Raw genomic sequence first — 20,571 nt, 5'->3', positions numbered from 1 at the left:
CATTCAATGCATTTTGTGATGCCAGAGGTATTAAAAGAGAACTCATTGCTCCCTACAGTCCAGCGCAAAATGGCACTGCAGAGCGTATGAATAGAACCATACAGGAAAAGTCTCGCTCTATGATGTCACATGCTGCTTTACCTCATGGATTTTGGGTTGAAGCTGTAAAAACAGCAGTACACCTCATCAATAGGTCACCAAATAAAAGACTAGATGGCAGAGTGCCAGAGGAGCTTTGGACAGGAAAACGTCCTTCCTATAAGCACTTGAGGGTCTTTGGCTGCACTGCGTACGTACATATACGCAGAGAAAATCGCAGCAAGCTTGATCCTAAGTCTCTTAAATGCATTTTTCTTGGATATGGTGACAATGGTGAGATGGGTTACCGCCTATGGGATCCTGTGAATAAGAAGCTAATATGCAGTAATGATGTCTTATTTGATGAGTCATGTATGTTTAAGGCAGCAGATAAGCCTTCTGATGCTTCAGAGGTTGACATTGATGACTCAGGACATCCTGTACAGTTCAGGCAGGCTGCAAATCAGCCACAACAGCAGCGTAATCAGCCAATGCATGATGCTGCAGCAGGTCCAAATGGACAGCCCACAGTGGCGGAAGATGTACTACGGGACATGCCACCTTTGGAAGACCTCCCAGGCATAATTCTGCAGCCTGATCTACTAGAACATCAACCTGTTTTAGGTGAGCAGCAAGTTGGACAGCAAGACCAATGGGTCCGAAGGTCCACTAGACAAATGAAACCGCCAGACAGATTTGTTCCAGGAGCAGATTTTATTATGCTTACAGATAGTGGAGAACCTTCCTGTTACAAGGAAGCCGTGCAAATGCATGATAAAAGGCTATGGGAACTAGCCATGAAGTTTGAAATGGACAGTCTCCATAAAAATGGTACTTGGGAATTGGTGCAGTTGCCTAAGGGCATGAAAGTACTGCCATGCAAGTGGGTGTATAGATTGAAAGTCACACTTGGAGCTAAGCCAAGGTATAAAGCCAGGTTGGTTGCCAAGGGCTTTAAACAGGAGTATGGTGTTGATTTTGATGAGATCTTTTCTCCAGTGGTTAAGATGACCGCACTCAGGATTGTACTTGCTTTGGTTGCATGTGAGAATTTGGAATTATGCCAAATGGATGTGAAGATAGCCTTTCTTCACGGTGATCTTCATGAGGAGATCTACATGCAGCAGCCAGAAGGATTTGCAGTCAAGGGCAAGGAGTCACTTGTATGCAAGCTTAAAAAGAGCCTTTACGGACTGAAACAGGCACCAAGGGAATGGTATAAGAAATTTGATACCTTCATGAAATCCCGAGGCTTCAGGAGAAGTGATGACGATCACTGCTTATATACCAAAAGGGCTGCAAATGGCAGCTTAATCATTCTCATTTTATATGTGGATGACATGCTTATTGCTGGTACAGCTCGTAAGGAGCTTGATGACCTTAAGAAAAGACTGCATGAGGCCTTTGATATGAAGGACCTTGGTGATGCAAACCACATACTGGGAATGCGGATACGGAGAGACAGGGGACAGCGTTTGTTGTATCTGTCTCAGACCGAATATATTGGCAAAGTATTGCACAGGTTTCATATGGAAGGGGGAAAACCCTTAGTTCTCCATTGCCTCCGTATGTGAAACTCAGTGCAATGGACAGCCCACACTCAGATGCTGATAGGGCTGAAATGGCCAAGATTCCGTATGCTTCAGCTTGTGGCAGTCTCATGTATGCCATGGTTGCTACCAGACCTGATATTGCGTTTGCAGTGGGAGTGGTTAGCAGGTATATGGCAAATCCAGGCAAGAAGCATTGGAATGCAGTGAAAGGTATCATGAGATACCTGAAGGGCACACAGGAGTTGTGCATATGCTTTGGCAAGCGAGATGCAAAGGTGCATGGTTATGTGGATTCAGATTTTGCTGGTCATCCCGATAACCGGAAATCTACTACCGGTTATGTTTATACATTCACTGGAGGTGCAGTGTCATGGATGTCAAGGATGCAGCAGTGCATAGCCTTGTCTACTACGGAAGCTGAATATATTGCAGCCACAGAGGCATGCAAAGAGGCCTTATGGTTATCTCGGCTAGTGGGAGATTTGGGCATTACAGGTGATATTCCATTGTTGCATTGTGACAGTCAGAGTGCTATACAGTTGGCACACAATCCTGTCTTTCATGCAAAGACAAAGCACATTGATGTGAAGTATCACTTCATCAGGGAAGTGATAGATGATAAGCTGATTCAGCTTGTCAAGATTCACACAGATGATAATCCAGCAGATCTGTTGACAAAAGGCTTGCCTGCAGAGCGGTTTGCACATTGCCGACAGTTGATGGGTATAGGTTGAGCCTCATTTATTTTAACTTGAGGGCATATTGCCTTTAAGTGGGAGGTTGTTGGGGTAAAGGCTCTATGGCCACCCAAGTATAGTTAAGTACACTTAGTACTTTATTTGTTAAGTACACTAAGTACACCGTACTTAGTGTTGTAACCTTATCCTTTCATATAAAAAGCTTCACTGTGTGCTAGGGGAGGTACACACATACCTTTTATCCCCACACTTCTTGTTTGCTTATCCTGCTTGTGTGTGTGTGTGTGTTCTCACACTCTCCCTTCCACAGGATCAATGGGCATCCAGGTCATGTTTTATTGACGACAGAAGTGTTCAGAACTTTTTTGATGACTCTCTTGTGTAGAGACTTTGCACTCGCATATGGTGCTTCAGAGACTTAGGAAAGGATCGTTTCGAATTCTTCATGTGGAAATCCAGTACTACTCGGGGGAGCAATCATTCCATGTTATAAGATTTGAACAAGGCTTATATTTTGTTAGGATGGATTGGTTGTAATGCAAGATCCCTCTTGTAAATGTTGATTATTTGAACCAGATAATTCACTTCCAATATAAGGAAAAGCTTTTTGCTCTTCATGGTGATCTTGGTTGACCAATGGTAAAACGTGGCATCAAATATTGATGTTTATTTATGCGTTCAGACTAACACTTCTGTTCAACTTTGGAAACATTTCGTTCATTGCAAATGGGTCAATGTGATGCTTTCTCGTGTGTTTTAAAACGCAAATTGTTTTTTATAATGGTTTGTTGAAATATTTGGAATAATGATGAAAATGTTATTTGCTTATATTGTTTTCAATGAGTTTCAACCAGGCACGTAAGGAGAGGATTTGTCAAATCTTTCAGTCATTGATTATGTATGGTCGAGACTGTTAAATTCAAAAATATTTACAGCATAGTTTAAGTGTTCAAGTCTAGGCTCCCCAGCTCCTGCGAGCCCTCTCCCTCCCTCCCGCAGCCTCTACCCCCCTAGCTCACCCCCGCCTCGGCCGCCCTCACCCCCTCGCCTCTCCGCCCTCACCCCCTCGCCCCTCCGCCTCACCCCGCCCCCTCGCTACGCCCTCACCCGCTCGCCCCTCTGCCTCACCCCGCCCCCTCGCTATGCCCTCACCCCTCCTCACCATTCCGCCTCACCCCGCCCCCTCGCTTCGCCCTCCCCCACCCCCTCGCTTCGCCCGCCCCCCGCCCCCTCGCTTCGCTCTCCCCCGCCCCTCGCTTCACCCCGCCCCCTCGCTACGCCCGCCCCCCGCCCCTCCCGCCCTTCCGCCCCGCCCCCTCGCCCCTCCCGCCCTTCCGCCCTTCCGCCCCGCCCCACCCCAGCCGTCCCCCGGCCTCGCCTCTTCACCCCCCCCGCCCTCCATCCTCACCCCCCACCCTCGCTCTCCACCCCCGCCCCCTCCGCCTCCCGGCCTCCCGCCCTCGTTTCCACCGCCATCCCTCCCCCTCACCTTCGACCCCCGCCTCCACTCCCGCCTCCGCCCTCCGCCCTCCAACCTTCCTGGCCTCCGCCTCCGCCCTCGCCTGCGCCTCCGCTTCCCCCACTCGACTCACGTCGCCCCGTTTCGCCTCACCCGTCTTCATCACACCCAGGCTCCACCCCCCTCATCTATCCCCCCCTTTTTGGGTGGCAGCCTCTTCTTCATCGGAGGTCTCGCAGTTTGTCTTGGCGGTATGGCGGCTCCCTGCCCGGAACCGGAGGCCCAGTCGGACCCTCCCTCTCCAGATGCCTACCGCGTTATCTTGACAGAGCAACAATCGTCTCGGGTACAGGAGGTTGCCAATGACTTTGCCCTTACCTCTGTCTATGGCAGAGTCATTGGACTTTCCCCCTCCAGATCAGCCATCAGGGACTGGCTCCAGTCCACTCTCATGCTAGAGGACAGCCACATTGAGGAGGTGGCCCTTATGGGAAGGGGCATCTTCTGGCTCAAACTCTCCACTGCGAAAGCTGCGAGCAACCTGATTGCTGGTTCCCCCACATCTGTGGATGGAAAGATCATCATGATAGTCCCTTGGTACCGTGGATTCAGTGCAGCGGATTTTGATGCTCGGTTCCGCATACCTCGCCACCCAGTGACGCTAGTTTTTCCAGGCCTTGCTGCTGAGCTGCGGCCGATTGTCAGGGACCTGGGCTCCCACTTTGGTTGGGTTATGCATGACACTTTCGCCGACGCGGTTACTACGGCAGGAGCCCCCCGAGTCCGTGTGGCTGTGGCGGACCCTGCGACTCTCCCTGCAGTGATTGAGATCGTGACAGATGCCGGCAGCATTACCCAGAGCATGGTAGTCACAGGACAGCCAGGCCAGTGCCTGAGGTGTCACGGCTTTGGGCACCTGGCTGCTATTTGTCCACGATTCTCCAGTTCCTCTCGGCCCCCCCCGCCCCCCCGCCCCCTCCCCCTCCGCCCCCTCCCCCCCCCTCCGGGCAGCCACGTCAGGAGGAGCAGAGGCAGCCGGAGTCCGGTCCAGAGATAGCTAGCGGTTGGACTGAGGTCAGAAGGAAAAGAGGAATGAATAAGAAGATTTTCGAAAAAGGCAAGGAGGCAGAGGTTACCCAACTTGCAGCAGCGTCTCAGAGACTTGATAGGCAGCCGCCCCAGGGTCCTGGGAGAGCTTCTTCTTCGACGGTAGCCCGCCCTCCACAGCCTCAAGTCCCCCTCTCTTCCGCTCCCCAGCCCCCTTCCACTCAGTCCCAGCCCCTTCCCCAGTCGCACCCCCCTCTTCCCGACCCGCAGCTTCAACCCCCGCCTCTTCCTCTTCAGTCTCCTCCTCTTCCTTCTCAGCCCCAGTCCCAGGTGCAGCCCCATCCCCCTCCCCCCGCCTCTCTCAGCTCTCCTGCAGTGTCAGCTGTACCGATGGTTCCTCAGCTGCGGGCAGCCCCCACTCCCTCTCCTCCACCCCCCCCGCTAGTCGCCTCCGTGGAGTTTGAGTTGCCTACCCCCCAGCCACCTCCCCCTTCCCCTCCACAGGCAGGACACCCTGAATCTACACCACCACTGGAGCAGTCTTCCCTGTCCGCTAGCCCCTCAGTTGCAGACTCTGGTGGGCCTCAGCTTCAGGAGAGAGAGCTTCCTCGCGACTTCTACAGATCTGGCCCCTGGGACTACTTGGATGTGGCCGACCTTGGGACCTTCCCTGCTTGTCTCAACATCAGTATCTTCCTGCTCCGCAAAGGGGCGGATGGGAAGATCGCAGCCCTGGCCCCGAGGGATGGCCCTAGCTTTGCTTTCACATTCCTCAGCGACGGCACCGAGACTTGGACAGACGACTCGGTCTGGGAGGCTCTCAGAGAGCAGACGCACGCTCAGGTTTGCTCCTGGATAGGCCCGTCTGGTGGACAGCTTCTCGAGACTCAGTGGTCCGAGGGTGACGTGCGCCTGCGGTGGCGTTGCGCCGCCAAACGCTTCAGATTGATTGTGATCCTCAGGCCCCCTCTGTCGTGGCCCCTCCCCCAGGATGTCAGAGCCTGGACCCCTCAGAAACTCCGAGCCTTCTACGGGATGACTACTTCAGAGATCTCGAGCTGGCTCGAGAAAGCGTTTGTTCATGGCACCAAAGGCCTCACGCCTTTGCTAAAGGTGTTGAAGAACGGGCAGGACGACCCCGCCTCCCCCTCCAAACCCTCTCATAAGTATCAGCGCCTCCACTCCGAAATGTCAGCTTCTTCATCGACATCTGCCGCGAGCAGACAGTTGTTCGCAGCCTACCAGTCCTCACCATGAGCCTACACCTTGTCTCCTGGAATGTGAACGGGTTTCATTCTTCTGGCACCCGTGGTCCTAGGAAGCTCATCTTGAGACAGGAACTTCAGCCAGCAGTGATTGGTCGCTTGGATATACTTCTGCTCCAGGAGCACAAGCTTTCTGTGGCTCATTCCCGTAGCTGCGGGAAGATTCTCCCTGGACGCTCTCACACTTATTGGGAGCCCTCGATCGGCGCACAGGGGAGGAGTGGCGGTGTCTGTACTTCCGTGTGCGAGCAGTTAGCCGAGGGAGTTTTTGGTCATGGTACGTTGATCCCAGACCGTGCCCTTTGGGTAGGCCTAGAGTTGGAGGGTTCCAAAATAGGAATCCTCAACATCTATGCTCCCACAGACCTCCGATGCAGAGCCACGTTCTGGAGGACACTCACAGGGATTCTCCCAGACATGGATTCCTGGATTGTTGGAGGTGACTTCAACAATCTGGAGACCTTGGAGGACCAGCAGGGCAGAGGACTAGAGTTTATAGGTATGGCTCAGGCAGAGCAGTCCGCTTGGGACTCCTTTATCTTCGCGACAGGAGGTAGGGACAATTGGAGAGACCTGTCCTTCTGTCGTTGGCACGGGAGCTTGGACTTCTCGTGGGGCTTCTGCAGGGAAGGAGGCAGACTCCTGGAGAGACTGGATAGATTTTATGTCAGTGATTGGGCCATCAGCAGAGGCGGTCAGGCGGGTATAGTACCAGGGACGACACTTTTCGACCACGCGCCTGTGCTCTTATCATTAGACTCGGCAGTTCAGTCCCTTCCTCCCCATTCGTGCCGGATTCCCGACTCCATCTTCTTGAGGGAGGACGTGCGCAGCAGTATCGGTAGCCTATGGGACAGAGATTGGGGCGAGTGCGTGGATCTGGTTGATTCGGTGGCGCAGGCTTTGCAGGAGTCCAGCCAGATTTGCTAGCTCGCAGCCCTTTAGGTTCGACAGGAGTGGTGGGGCAGAGAGAGAGCTCTTCGTAGGGACCTCGCTTCCATTTAGCGACTCCAGCAGGCAGCCCCGGGCTCGGAGGAGCTTCGGATCTAGGCCCTTCGAGCCAGAGCCCTTCTTGAGGAGACTCTCCAGCGCCGTTCAGAGTTTTCCTATCACGCCTCTCTCTCATTCTGGGCTCGGAAGGGCGACCGGATGTGCAGGGAGTTCTTCAGGACGCATGGCCAGAGAGCAGCAGGTGATTAGCTACAGAGTCTTAGGATAGCGAAGGGGCACATCGTTACTGATCCGGGTGAGGTCTTGGGGTTGGCTACCGACTTCTACAGGGCTCTTTTCCAGCAGGAGCAGCTTGCCCCTCGCACTCGACGCTCCCGCGAGGAGGTGTGGAGGCACATTCTAGCCCTGGTTCAGCCCAGCATGCAGGCGACGTTGTTGGCACCGTTCACTACTGACGAGATGTTGGAGGCCTTGATGGCCATCGATGGGCAGAAATGCCCTGGCGAGGATGGGCTATCTCGCGCTTTCTTCACCTCCTTCTGGGATCAGATCCATCAGCCCCTCCTAGCAGCCCTCCAGAGGATTTTCAGCAGCAGATATATGCGAGAGAGCCTCTCCTCGGGACTGATTTGCCTCATCCCGAAGGGAGGAGATCGACAGGAGATCCGTCAGTGGCGCCCGATCACTCTCCTCACCACTGCCTACAAAATCCTTGCCAAGATGATCAACGCCAGAGTTCGGCCTCTACTTCCTGACCTCATTTATGACACTCAAACAGGCTTTGTCCAGGATCGCAGTATCCTGGATAATGTCTTCATCTTCTCAGAGGCGGCGGAGTGGGCTCAGCACAGTGGGTCACATTTAGCCATCCTACTTCTCGACTTTGAGAAGGCCTACGATCGAGTGGACTGGTCCTTCCTGGAGGGTACTCTGGAGCGACTAGGTTTCCCAGTAGGATGGATTCAGGGTATTTCAGCGTTATACAGGACAGCTTCTAGCAGGGTCATCATCGGCGGCAGGATGGGAGAGCGATTTCGTTTGGAGAGATCAGTGCGTCAGGGTTGCCCCCTTGCTCCTTACCTATTTCTCTTCTTCGCCGAGGCTATGACATACTACCTTCGGGCGAGGTCGACCGGGATCCGGGGTGTTTGCCTTCCCATCAGGGAGGACACGGAGCTCCTGGATTCGGAGTATGCAGATGACACAGCACTGTATATCCAGGATGATGAGATGATGCTGGAGAGGGTGAGGATGGCCCTAGAGGTCTTCTGTTCGGCAGCCGGTGCGAAAATCAACTGGAACAAATCAGTTGGTTTTCTCACAAACCCTGAGGCGTGCTCACAGTGGGGGAGGTTTTTGGGTTTCAGGTGGATCCCGCGGGGACAGACAACTAGATATCTCGGCTTTCAGGTCGGCCTGTGTGTGGCATAGGTGACGCCACCAACGGTCCGACAAGCCGCCACGCAGGCGACTCCTCCATTGCACATCCAAGACAGCCTGCCAGGCCTACGAGCTCTCGTCAGAATTTTTCTTCAACTGCTCCGGCAGTGTTATAGGTACAGGTGCATCCTTCGAGCTCATTGTGAGCATTACTGGCATTGGGGGAAACAGATAATTGTCTATGCCTACTCTGTGAGGAAATCCTCAATAGTGAAGTGCAGAATCAAGGGGCTTTTGTAGCGAGTGCCAAGTATTGGCTTGTATACGCATGCATTGCGTTTATCCTCCTATTTGGAGTTGATTCTTGCAGGATTTGTATGCATTTGTTGATCCACGGGACAGTAGAAGCTACATTGAGTATTACTTTGTAGACTTGAGCACTTAATGTGCAAGTCAAATTGGGGGTTTTGCAATTGGATGCATATCAGTGCTGGGGGAAGCAATTTAACTGCCTTGCAGTGGTCAGTGAAGCAGTAAATGCACTCAAAATTCTGAGAATTTTGCCTCCAGTCAAGGGGCTTTTGCCTAAATCCTACTCTAAACTGTGTTTTACAGTTTTATTGGTATCTTGAAGCTTGAAGTTGACAGGTTTGAACAGTCAAACAGCCATTTACTGATTCTGTACTTTCTGGTACAGTCAGGTACTGTTCTGTGTCAACTGTGGGGCTGATTACAGTCATTGTACAGAAGTACAGAGTGCAAAATACACTGCTGTTTTTTCACTGTAATTGCAGGGCAGATGCTGCTTTAATATCAGAGTATTGCTGATTGTACAACAGTGCATTTAATGATGCAAACACAGTTGCTGTTCGGGTACTGCAGCAAGCAGTAAACAGTTATAATTTTCTGTTAATTGGGAGAAATATTTGCAGGTGCAGTTCCTGTTGTTCTGCTGCAGGAATTAAATTCTTTGAGCACATTTCAAGTGCCTATAAGCACTTGGTTTGCAGGGAGTCAGGCACCCAAGTGTGGGTTATATTTCTTGCTGATTGTAATGGCTTCATCCTCGGAATCTTCTCTTCTCAATATTAAAAAGTTGCAGGGTGCTGCTAACTACCCAATGTGGAAAAAGATGGTCCTGAATGTGCTAATTCTCAGGCAGTTTCATGCTCCTATTATACACAAAGGTGTGAAGCCCACTGGCACAACTGATGATGCTTGGGCACTAGCTGATCTGTCAGCAAAGTCCATAATTGAATTGTCACTCCATGAAAGTGTTGTTTGGAATGTGGATGGTGAAAAAACAGCCTGGGGTGTGTGGAAAAAGCTACAGGACACATATGAGCAGCAAAGTGTAGCCACAAAGATATATTGGTTGCGCAAGTTCTTCAATCTGAAGATGAAGGAAGGGACCTCCATGGATGCACATCTCAATGAGTTTAATTCAATTGTCACTCAACTTGCAAATCAAAAGTATGTGGTGGATGAGGAAACCAAGGGTATGGCACTCTTGATCTCTCTTCCTGAAAGTTGGGATACATTCACCACAGCTGTAACAAATGCAAACACTTTCATAAGTTTTTCAGATATCACAGGGCTGATTTTGCAAGAAGAGCAGAAGCTCAAAGCTCAAGATGCAGTAAAGCCTAACAATGCCTCAAATGCAAGGGGTAGAAGTCAGCAAAGAGGCAAATCTCAGGAAAGGGGAAAAGGGAGGAGCAAGTCCCGCTCCAACAAAGATGTTGAGTGCTACTACTGTGGCAAAAAGGGACATACCAAAAAGGAGTGCTTTAAACTGAAAAGTGATAAGAGAGACAAAGCCAAAAACACTGATGCGTCAGATGCAAAGGCAATTGTACCAGTAAGCAATGGCAAGAGCAGTGTGAAGATTGAAGAGCTTCATTCTACACACGGTTATGACAGTGAGGGAGAGGTTCTATTTCTCTCTACTTTGGATGCTTATTCTCTCCATGCAGGAGATTTTGCAGACATGCACTCTTGGATCATTGACTCAGGTGCCTCATTCCATGTTACACCTTACAAAGAATTGTTTGTAAGGTATGCAGCAGGCAGTAATGGAGTCGTTTTTCTAGGGGATAATCATGCATGCAGTATTGTCGGTGTTGGAGATGTCAGGCTTGTATTTGCTGATGGTACTCAGCTTATGCTTCACAATGTCAGGCATGTACCCGAAGTCAAGAAAAATCTGATTTCTACTGGCATGTTGGATGACGAAGGTTTTGTGACCAGCGTTGGTCATGGTTTCTGGAAGGTCACCAAAGGTGCCCTGGTTGTTGCCAGAGGCTCTAAGGTTGACACAATGTATACTCTTCATGCTAAAGTATGTAATCATGCTGATATTCATGCCACCGAGCTGCCGAATATTTCTATGTGGCATAGCCGGATGGGACATATGAGCATAAGTGGAATGGAGCAATTGGCTCGCCTTGGCTACTTACCGTCTCTTAAATTTTCTGATTTAAAGTTTTGTGAGCACTGCATATATGGTAGACAGTTACAGTGTCCTCATAAAAGGAGATTAGGACATAAAGATGCTCAACTTGAGCTTGTGCATACAGACGTGTGTGAGATGCCTAGTCCTTCACTTGGAGGTGCACGGTACTTTGTCACATTTATAGATGATTCCACAAGGAAGGTGTGGGTGTATCCTCTTCGATTGAAGAGTGATGTCTTTCCAGTGTTCCAGAAATGGCTTGCTATGGTTGAGAACCAAATAGGCAGAACACTGAAGGCTTTGCGGTCAGATAACTGTGGGGAGTATATGTCTAATGCATCCAATGCATTTTGTGATGCTAGAGGTATTAAAAGAGAACTCACTGCTCCTTACAGTCCAACGCAAAACGGCACTGCAGAGCGTATGAATAGAACCATACAGGAAAAGTCCCGCTCTATGATGTCACATGCTGCTTTACCTCATGGATTTTGGGCTGAGGCTGTAAAAACAGCAGTACACCTCATCAATAGGTCACCAAATAAAAGACTAGATGGCAGAGTGCCAGAGGAGCTTTGGACAGGAAAACCTCCTTCCTATAAGCACTTGAGGGTCTTTGGCTGCACTGCGTACGTGCATATACGCAGAGAAGATGGCAGCAAACTTGATCCTAAGTCTCTTAAATGCATTTTTCTTGGATATGGTGACAGTGGTGAGATGGGTTACCGCCTATGGGATCCTGTGAATAAGAAGCTAATACGCAGCAATGATGTCTTATTTGATGAGTCATGTATGTTTAAGGCAGCAGATAAGCCTTCTGATGCTTCATAGGTTGACATTGATGACTCGGGACATCCTGTAGAATTCAGGCAAGCTGCGAATCAGCCACAACAGCAGCGTAATCAGCCAATGCATGATGCTGCAGCAGGTCCAAATGGACAGCCCGCAGTGGCGGAAGATGTACTACGGGACATGCCACCTTTGGAAGACCTCCCAGGCATAATTCTGCAGCTTGATCTACTTGAACAGCCACCTGTTTTAGGTGAGCAGCAAGTTGGACAGCAAGACCAATGGGTCCGAAGGTCCACTCGACAAATGAAACCGCCAGACAGATTTGTTCCAGGAGCAGATTTTATTATGCTTACAGACTGTGGAGAACCTTCCTGTTACAAGGAAGCCGTGCAAATGCATGATAAAAGGCTATGGGAACTAGCCATGAAGTCTGAAATGGACAGTCTCCATAAAAATGGTACTTGGGAATTGGTGCAGTTGCCTAAGGGCATGAAAGTACTGCCATGCAAGTGGGTGTATAGATTGAAAGTCACACTTGGAGCTAAGCCAAGGTATAAAGCCAGGTTGGTTGCCAAGGGCTTTAAGCAGGAGTATGGTGTCGATTTTGATGAGATCTTTTCTCCAGTGGTTAAGATGACCACACTCAGGATTGTACTTGCTTTGGTTGCATGTGAGAATTTGGAATTATGCCAAATGGATGTGAAGACAACCTTTCTTCACGGTGATCTTCATGAGGAGATCTACATGCAGCAGCCAGAAGGATTTGCAGTCAAGGGCAAGGAGTCACTTGTATGCAAGCTTAAGAAGAGCCTTTACGGGCTGAAACAGGCACCAAGGGAATGGTATAAGAAATTTGATACCTTCATGAAGTCCCAAGGTTTCAGGAGAAGTGATGACGATCACTGCTTATATACCAAAGGGGCTGCAAATGGCAGCTTAATCATTCTCATTTTATATGTGGATGACATGCTTATTGCTGGTAAAGCTCGTAAGGAGCTTGATGACCTTAAGAAAAGATTGCATGAGGCCTTTGATATGATGGACCTTGGTGATGCAAATCACATACTGGGAATGCGGATACGGAGAGACAGGGGACAGCGTTTGTTGTATTTGTCTCAGACCGAATATATTGGCAAAGTATTGCACAGGTTTCATATGGAGGGGGGGAAGACCCTTAGTTCTCCATTGCCTCCATATGTGAAACTCAGTGCAATGGACAGCCCACACTCAGATGCTAATAGGGCTGAAATGGCCAAGATTCCGTATGCTTCAGCTTGTGGCAGTCTCATGTATGCCATGGTTGCTACCAGACCTGATATTGCGTTTGCAGTGGGAGTGGTTAGCAGATAAATGGCAAATCCAGGCAAGAAGCATTGGAATGCAGTGAAAGGTATCATGAGATACCTGAAGGGCACACAGGAGTTGTGCATATGCTTTGGCAAGCGAGATGCAAAGGTGCATGGTTATGTGGATTCAGATTTTGCTGGTCATCCAGATAACCGGAAGTCTACTACCGGTTATTTATACATTCACTGGAGGTGCAGTGTCATGGATGTCAAGGATGCAGCAGTGCATAGCCTTGTCTACCACGGAAGCTGAATATATTGCAGCCAAAGAGGCATGCAAGGAGGCCTTATGGTTATCTCGGCTAGTGGGAGACTTGGGCATTACAGGTGATATTCCATTGTTGCATTGTGACAGTTAGAGTGCTATTCAGTTGGCACACAATCCTGTCTTTCATGCAAAGACAAAGCACATTGATGTGAAGTATCACTTCATCAGGGAGGTAATAGATGATAAGCTGATTCAGCTTGTCAAGATTCACACAGATGATAATCCAACAGATTTGTTGACAAAAGGCTTGCCTGCAGAGCGGTTTGCACATTGCCGACAGTTGATGGGTATAGGTTGAGCCTCATTTATTTTTACTTGAGGGCATATTGCCTTTAAGTGGGAGGTTGTTGGGGTAAAGGCACTATGGCCACCCAAGTACAGTTAGTACACTTAAGTACAGTTAGTACTTTTATTTGTTAAGTACACTAAGTACGGTGTACGTGTACTTAGTGTTGTAACCTTATCCTTTCATATAAAAGGTTGACTGTGTGCTAGGGGAGGTACACACATATTTTTATCCCCACACTCTTGTGTTCATCCTGCTTGTGTGTCGGTGTGCTCTTTCTCTCCCTCGCCACAGCCTGGATATCACGCCAGCTCAGTAGTTTCTCCCGGTGCTAGATTCCATTCAACGGAAGCTGGCTTTCTGGAGCACTGCTAAGCTCTCTCTTGCAGGTCGTGCTCTTGTAGTCAACCAGGTCCTCCTAGCCACGGCATGGTATGTGGCTTCCTGTTGGTGTTTCTCGAGATCCAGCGTGGCACAGCTTAGGAGGTTGGTCGGGAACTTCCTGTGGTCTGGGGGGGACGCGGTCTCAGAGATACCAGAGCCAGGGTTGCCTGGCAGACAGTCATTCTTCCGCAGGCTGAGGGTGGCTTGGGGGTCATCGATCCAGAGCTTCAGAGTCAGGCCCTGCTGGGCAAGTTAGTTATCCGCGGTTTGACCCCGGGGGGGCAAACGTGGAAGATGTTACTTCAGCAGGGGGTCGGTTCTTGTGTCCCGCGCCGAGGTGGAGAGTGGCTACCGTCCCTCAGGTGGATCTTCACTTCCGTCCCGCTCACTCAGCCCCGCTCCCCACTCGTTCGTAGCCTCCTCATGGTTTGGAGGCGGCTCCGCCTCAGTCTCATACAGTCCCCTCCTAGCTGTCAGGAGGAGATCGATCGCCAGCCGCTCATCTGGAACGGTCAGGTCAGAGATGCCGAGGGCCTTCAGCTGGGGGAGAGATCACACATCAGGTGGGACGGCTGGATGCGGGGGCCAGCCCGGTCCCTTCGAGTTTGGAGGGACACGTACAGACACTTGAAGACCGCTGCTCTAGCAGTCGCAGCTGGAGGTGCCCGTGGAGCTCAGGCGAGACGCACGGAGATAGACGGAGCGATTCTAGCTGATTGGTTGGTTCCACCCGAGATTCAGATCCTCATGCCTGGTGATGACCGTTGGCTGGGACAGTTCACCCCCCGTGGCATCCCACTGGTGGTTGTAGGTCGGATGGACGACACCTCTGTTTCCTTTTTCGTGGTTATGGGGGACGACCGACTCAGGAGAGAGGATGTGCTCATCGACCCCCTACTCCCATGGCAGAGGGTTCGGGTCGTAGGCCTCGTGGGGAAGGTTTGGCGGACCGATCCCAGTATAGAGCAGGATCAGCTGCAGTTATGGCGACTCTGGCTCTGGGAGGGGCGGGCCTTGTCAGAGCTTGATTGGGACCCAGGAGAGTGGAGATGGCCAGAGAGCTGGTTGCGGCAGGTAGGTCAGGATGGACGTTGTCAGATCTGTCATGAGGACGAGGAGTCACCAAAACACTGCCTGTGGAGCTGCACTCGTGCCCAGGAAGTGTGGAGGTGGACCTTTAGGATCCTTACTCGCGCAGCACCGGAGTTAGGTTTGATCACTTGGGGCGCGTTCTGCTAGTGCATCACCGCACCTGGTTTTCATCACTTGTTCGAGGCATGTCCGCAGGACCCCACGTTCCTTATCACACAGGGGACGTGGGGGCCGCTCGAGAGCATTCCACCGCACCTGGCAGAGGCTGGCACAGGATCTCAGGAGAGGCAGCCAGTCTGGGAGATTATTAGCAGCATCGCAGAATGGCACATTTGGACCTCGCGCTGCGCGCAGATCCTCGGTGGCACCTCCCTTTCGACTGCCCAGGTCATGACTGACATCTGGAGTGAGATTATACACACCCTCAGAGGCCAGTGAGACCAGATACAGGGAGACTCCCGGGCTGGCCGGGAGAAGCGGAGACGTTTCCTCCGTGATTGGGACACACAGGGATTGGGACACACAGGGCCTCTTCTTCGAGCATACTTCGCAGGGCCTTCAGTGGCGCTACTCACCACCTCTCTGGCTGTTCATTCACACTCGCCTGATCCCTCCATGAGAGAGAGCTTTACTTTTTTGTTACCTTTTTGGGCTGTGTCCGATTTGTGAATGCAGCCCCGTCAGTTGCAAAGCTGACCTCATGTATCTTGTTTTCGAAGTAATATAATTAGCACTGTTTTTTCGGCAAAAAAAAATAGTTCAAGTGTTCTGTGATCTTGTCAACTGCCACTGTACTACTGTTCAAAACCTCCCACTTGTTATCATGATTGAGGTGCTGATTCACAGGACCTTTAGTGGAAATACTTTAAAAAAAAATAGATGAGTATTTATTGAATCTACAGTCTATAAGTATGGTAAAAGTTGAATGCTAATATTGGAAATTGCACATGTGAAGTTCAGAGCACCAGTTACTAGAAAAGTCCAGATTTCAGCTTGCTCATCACCTTTTCTTTTCTGAGACAATAAAATTTGCCTTATCTTACAAATGGAAATATCAAGGAAAGAAAGTTCTTGAAAAGATTGGGCTGGAAATTTTTTGGCTCCTCATGCTTGATTGATGTCTTGGACAGGTCTTCTTGCTGTCTCAGGTACAACATCAAAATCTGGTCTCACTAATAGGATTTTGTCTGGAAGCCCAGCAACAGATTCTGATTTATGAATACTTACCTGGTGGAACATTCACAGACCATCTTTATGGTACCGGACGATCTTCATTCTATGTCATCTTCTTCTTGCTCTTTTACAAGAATAATGCATTTGTATGATATAAATGGGATTGTGAAAATCTAAAAATATAAATTTGTGTTTAGATACAACTTAGACAAGATCTGGCAGGGGGTCAAAGCATCTTTGAGGGGATACTCTTTTGAGAAGACTTGCTGAAGATTATGTTTCCTTTTCAATTGCTTTTGGGATGGACCTCTGATGTCTCACCTTGCAGGTAATAGAGCTAAGAAGAAACCCATGGTTTGGAGGAAGAGGCTGCGGATAGCAGTTGGTGCTGCGACAGGTATTACTACAATTCTAACTCTGGGTCCCGAAGTAGCTTTGTTTATGCCTGATTTTATGACTCAGGTTGGATATGAGATTCGGATACAGGTCGGTCCACACTAAAATAGTGTAAGCATGAGATATAGTGCAAAATTCACATTTAGTGGCTATTGCGACTCAGGTTGGATCCAAAATTCAGATACCGGTCGGTCCACATCAGGCTATTGTCTCATGATTGGAGGAGGTTGCTTATCTTGCATCAGCAAAAAAGAAACTCGAAGCAGCTTTATGATTTGTAATTGCAAAGGATCGTTCTGGACCTGAAGAAAATAGGTTCTTGTCAGGATGAAGTGACTATCCTGAAGCACGAGAACCATATTGTCTTTGGCTATAACACAACATTCAATGTTGCATGCTTGGACAAAGCACATCGAGGCTCATTACTATTTTGTTTGAGAAAAGATCACGGAGAAAAGACAATAGTCTTGTCTATTGCCCAACCAAGGAGAAGCTATTGACATAATCATGGACATTGTGATTCCATGGCTTTTGATCTTAGTCTAGAGAGACGACATTGTAGGGGGCTTCGGCATGGATGGCCATCCTCCTATGTCATTGCTTCATTTCTGCTCATCTAAGGTATTAAAGACCAACTCACAAGCGTCAGAGAACACTATGGCTACCCAGCCTTGCGATTCCATTGGTCTCTCTAAGGATCGTCTGTCACTGATCCATCTGAGGTCATGCTACGTTCTGACTGGAACGTAACATTCCTTCCCTCTTCAAGCATCCGAGGTCACAAGCGTCTGAGAACACTATCACTACCCAGCCTAGCGATTCCATTGATCGCTCTAAGGATCGTCTATCACCAATCCATCCGAGGTCATGCTACGTTTTGATTGGAACGTAACATTCCTTCGCTCTTCAAGCATCAACACCTCGATGATGAAATCTGGGATTGCTCTCCACATCTGGTATATGGATTCCCAATTTGCCTATGATAGAGGTAAATTATGCCATGCAACCAACACCATGGGTATCTTCCATTTGCGTACTTGCATTGTTTCACGGTCCAGTATTCTTGTTCATTTGCACCTTACTTTTATCCTAAACTAAACAATACCTTTGATTAGTGAGTCATTTGGATGCAAAAATTGAGAAACATGAAATACTGGGTGCACCTTACAACCCTGTGGTAATTCCAACCCATAGGCTACCTTGCCTATTCCTTTTATAATTAACCACGTCCCACAATATTGGGGTCATAACTTGAGTATATCTGCAATAGGCCATAGCACATGCAGGCTAGCCTTAGGGCTCATCCAAGACCAAGAACATAGCTAGGCAACAAGGCCAGCTGCACAACCATGCACCATCACCTAGGCATCCTAGCAGGCATTAGTCAGTAGGTGCCACATGGCAGTTGCTGGGACAGTGATCGTAGCCGGCCACATGGTACGGTTTAGTTGATCAGCTACCCAAAAATGGCCCTTGGCTGACTTAAAGGCCAGTTAGGTGGTGGAACTATCAGTCCCCCCAACCTCCTGAAATGAGATATCGAAGGTATGGTTTGCACCCTACTCTCCCCACATATTTGCTTCATCTTGTGTGAAAGGATGCCTACAAACCTTGTGGAGGGCATGGCTTATGAGAGCCTTAGCTAGCTTGTCCCTTTGGGCCCGTTACTACTCAATGTAGCAATTACGCACTTCCATTTCATCCTGTTTGGGCAGCGTCTCTATTCCAAAGAGATCTATATCTTGTGTGTTTTTTTGATCTTCAAGCAATTGAACCAGACTAGAGCTTTTCGCACCCACCATTCAGATTAGCTTCAGTGACAGTCAGATGATGTCACTATGCTGGCACATCTCCGTACCCTCCCCCCCCCAAAAAAAACGGTTCCTCTTTATGTGTGGGTACAACTTTTGGTGGAGATATTACAGCTATTCCCATGTTATATTGCACTTAGTGCTAGGTGAGAGAGGCACTCAGTTCTCTAATGACCTTAAGGACCATTTTGGTCTCCAGTGGATATTTGCAAGCTATTTCTTTCTTTCTTTCTTTTGGCTCTATATCTCTCTCTTCTCCCCCACATGCACGTGTCCATGGTGTCCCCACACATTTACTAAGCAGCTCCTATGTTGTGTTGAAGATCATAACTTAATTCATTTTTGGCTGCAGGACTGGAGTATCTTCATAAACACAATCCAAGGATCATTCATCGGGATGTTAAAAGCAATAATATACTATTAGACGCTGATCTCAATGCAAAGGTCTCAGATTTTGGCCTCTCTAAACACCTTGAAAAGGATGATGCAACCCATGTGACCACCATTGTGAAAGGAACTGCTGGCTATCTTGATCCAGAGTATGCCTAATCCTGAATTTTTTTAAACTGTTTGAATGTTTGATTTTTTTGCATAATACAGGTTGACAGGATCACCAAGCTTATGCCTAATTGCCTACTGATTGTACATTTTATTTTGGCAGGTATTATGAAACACAACAGCTAACTGACAAGAGTGACGTGTATAGCTTTGGCGTAGTTCTCCTTGAGATGATTTGTGGGCGTGCACCATTGACCCAGGATTGTTCTCCCGATCAATACAATCTAGTTTTCTGGGTAAATTATGCTGATTGCTGCTATTATGAGATGCACATTAGGGATGTATTTAGGGTTACTGTTGTCTAATTGAGTGGTCATCCTGAAGCTTACATTGTTTGAATTCAGGCAAAACCATACTTGGAGACTAGTTTGTTCCACTCTATTGTTGACAAATCGATACAGAACACATATAGTATAAGTAGCATGGAAACTGTTGTACAACTTGCAGCACGATGCGTCAAGAGAGAAGCATCCAGCAGACCCTCAATGCAAGAAATAGTGGAACAGCTGCAAATTGCGTTAGCCAGTGAGGAGGAAGTCACTGAAAGTTTCTCCATCTCTAATCCACTCTCAAATGTAAAAAGTTCTACCTAAATTGAAGGAGATAGACAAGCAAGCAGTTATACACCTAATTTTAGTAGTGTGTAAGGGAAGAACATGTAGAGTAAATTGTGTAAATTAAAGTCTGGGTTTCTGTGCTAGATGACCTTTCTATAATTTATCCCATTGTTGTCTCTAGAGATCTCCCATCCTGCAATTTTGAGCAACCTTGCATGGTGAGCGTTGAGTTGGAGATCTAGGAAAAACGAACGTCTAATCATTCCTCCAAAAGAAGTCAAGTATTAGAGCAAAGAGACCGATCACTAAAAACCCTCGTGCTCATAGGCCCATACAATTGCACAACTTGTAATAACTTTGCATGCAAGCACACTTGAGAAAATAGATTGTGGGCACACACATGCACGCAGAGAGAGAGAGATGATTATGAACATGTTAACATCCACACGAGATACCACATTTTGGACCAAAAATAGTTACTTTTGAAGGGACGTAAAACAGCATGACAAAGATATAACCAATGTGGTATGTGTCTTCTTCTATTGTGCTTGGCACGAAGGGGTTGCTCGAGGAGGACGACGAGGGTGAAGAGGTGACGAACAACAATGCCAGAAAGTTGTTTCAAGATGTGAGATATGCATGTGCATTGCATTTATGTGGTCCCAAACTAAACAATGGTGTCATGTCCCATGAAAATATTGAAACCTGCCTCATATAGAGCAGATTCCGAAAGGACATCTAGCTTATCTCCATGGTGCCGAAGCAAACAGACCCACTTATCCACGGATATAATCGCGGTTGTTTAGCAAAGATGGTTTTATATGAGCCAAGAGCGTTTAGACTAAGCGGCAAAAATGTGTGGGTTTGTGTTTGAGTTCAAGCCCCAGGGGTAGCTCAGGGCTCTATCTTGGTCATCCCGTATGGAGGCACTCTTGGCACATGTGTGGACAAGTTGCACATAATACATCATTTCTTTTTAGGGTGCTACTGCAAAGCTTACTTTGCAAGCAAACTTCTATGATTGC

At 48.7% G+C, this 20,571-nt stretch overlaps 1 protein-coding gene across 3 annotated transcripts in view; it reads left to right on the top strand.

Moving 5' to 3' along the window:
* The window catches only part of LOC147903774 (putative LRR receptor-like serine/threonine-protein kinase At5g48740), a 90,245-nt gene extending 70,543 nt beyond the window's left edge, over positions 1-19,702 (top strand). For 2 of the 3 annotated variants that reach the window (XM_087401122.1, XM_087401107.1), the window contains 5 exons: positions 16,182-16,308; positions 16,553-16,621; positions 18,784-18,970; positions 19,093-19,225; positions 19,334-19,701. In XM_087401122.1, the coding sequence (XP_087257248.1) occupies positions 16,182-16,308; positions 16,553-16,621; positions 18,784-18,970; positions 19,093-19,225; positions 19,334-19,582 (765 nt within the window). In that variant the 3' untranslated portion in view covers positions 19,583-19,701. Of the gene's footprint in view, positions 1-16,181; positions 16,309-16,552; positions 16,622-18,783; positions 18,971-19,092; positions 19,226-19,333 lie in introns of all 3 variants that reach the window. The other variant, XM_087401114.1, reaches the window with a different exon arrangement.
* Positions 19,703-20,571: the final 869 nt, after the last annotated feature.

This window comes from Dipteris shenzhenensis, chromosome 3 (genome assembly GCF_047967505.1).
Source record: "Dipteris shenzhenensis isolate YYH24624 ecotype China chromosome 3, Dip_SZ_1.0, whole genome shotgun sequence".
Lineage (NCBI taxonomy): Eukaryota > Viridiplantae > Streptophyta > Polypodiopsida > Gleicheniales > Dipteridaceae > Dipteris > Dipteris shenzhenensis.
The sequence above is the reverse complement of the archived record's forward strand: the minus strand, read 5'-3'. Positions and strand labels throughout refer to the sequence as shown.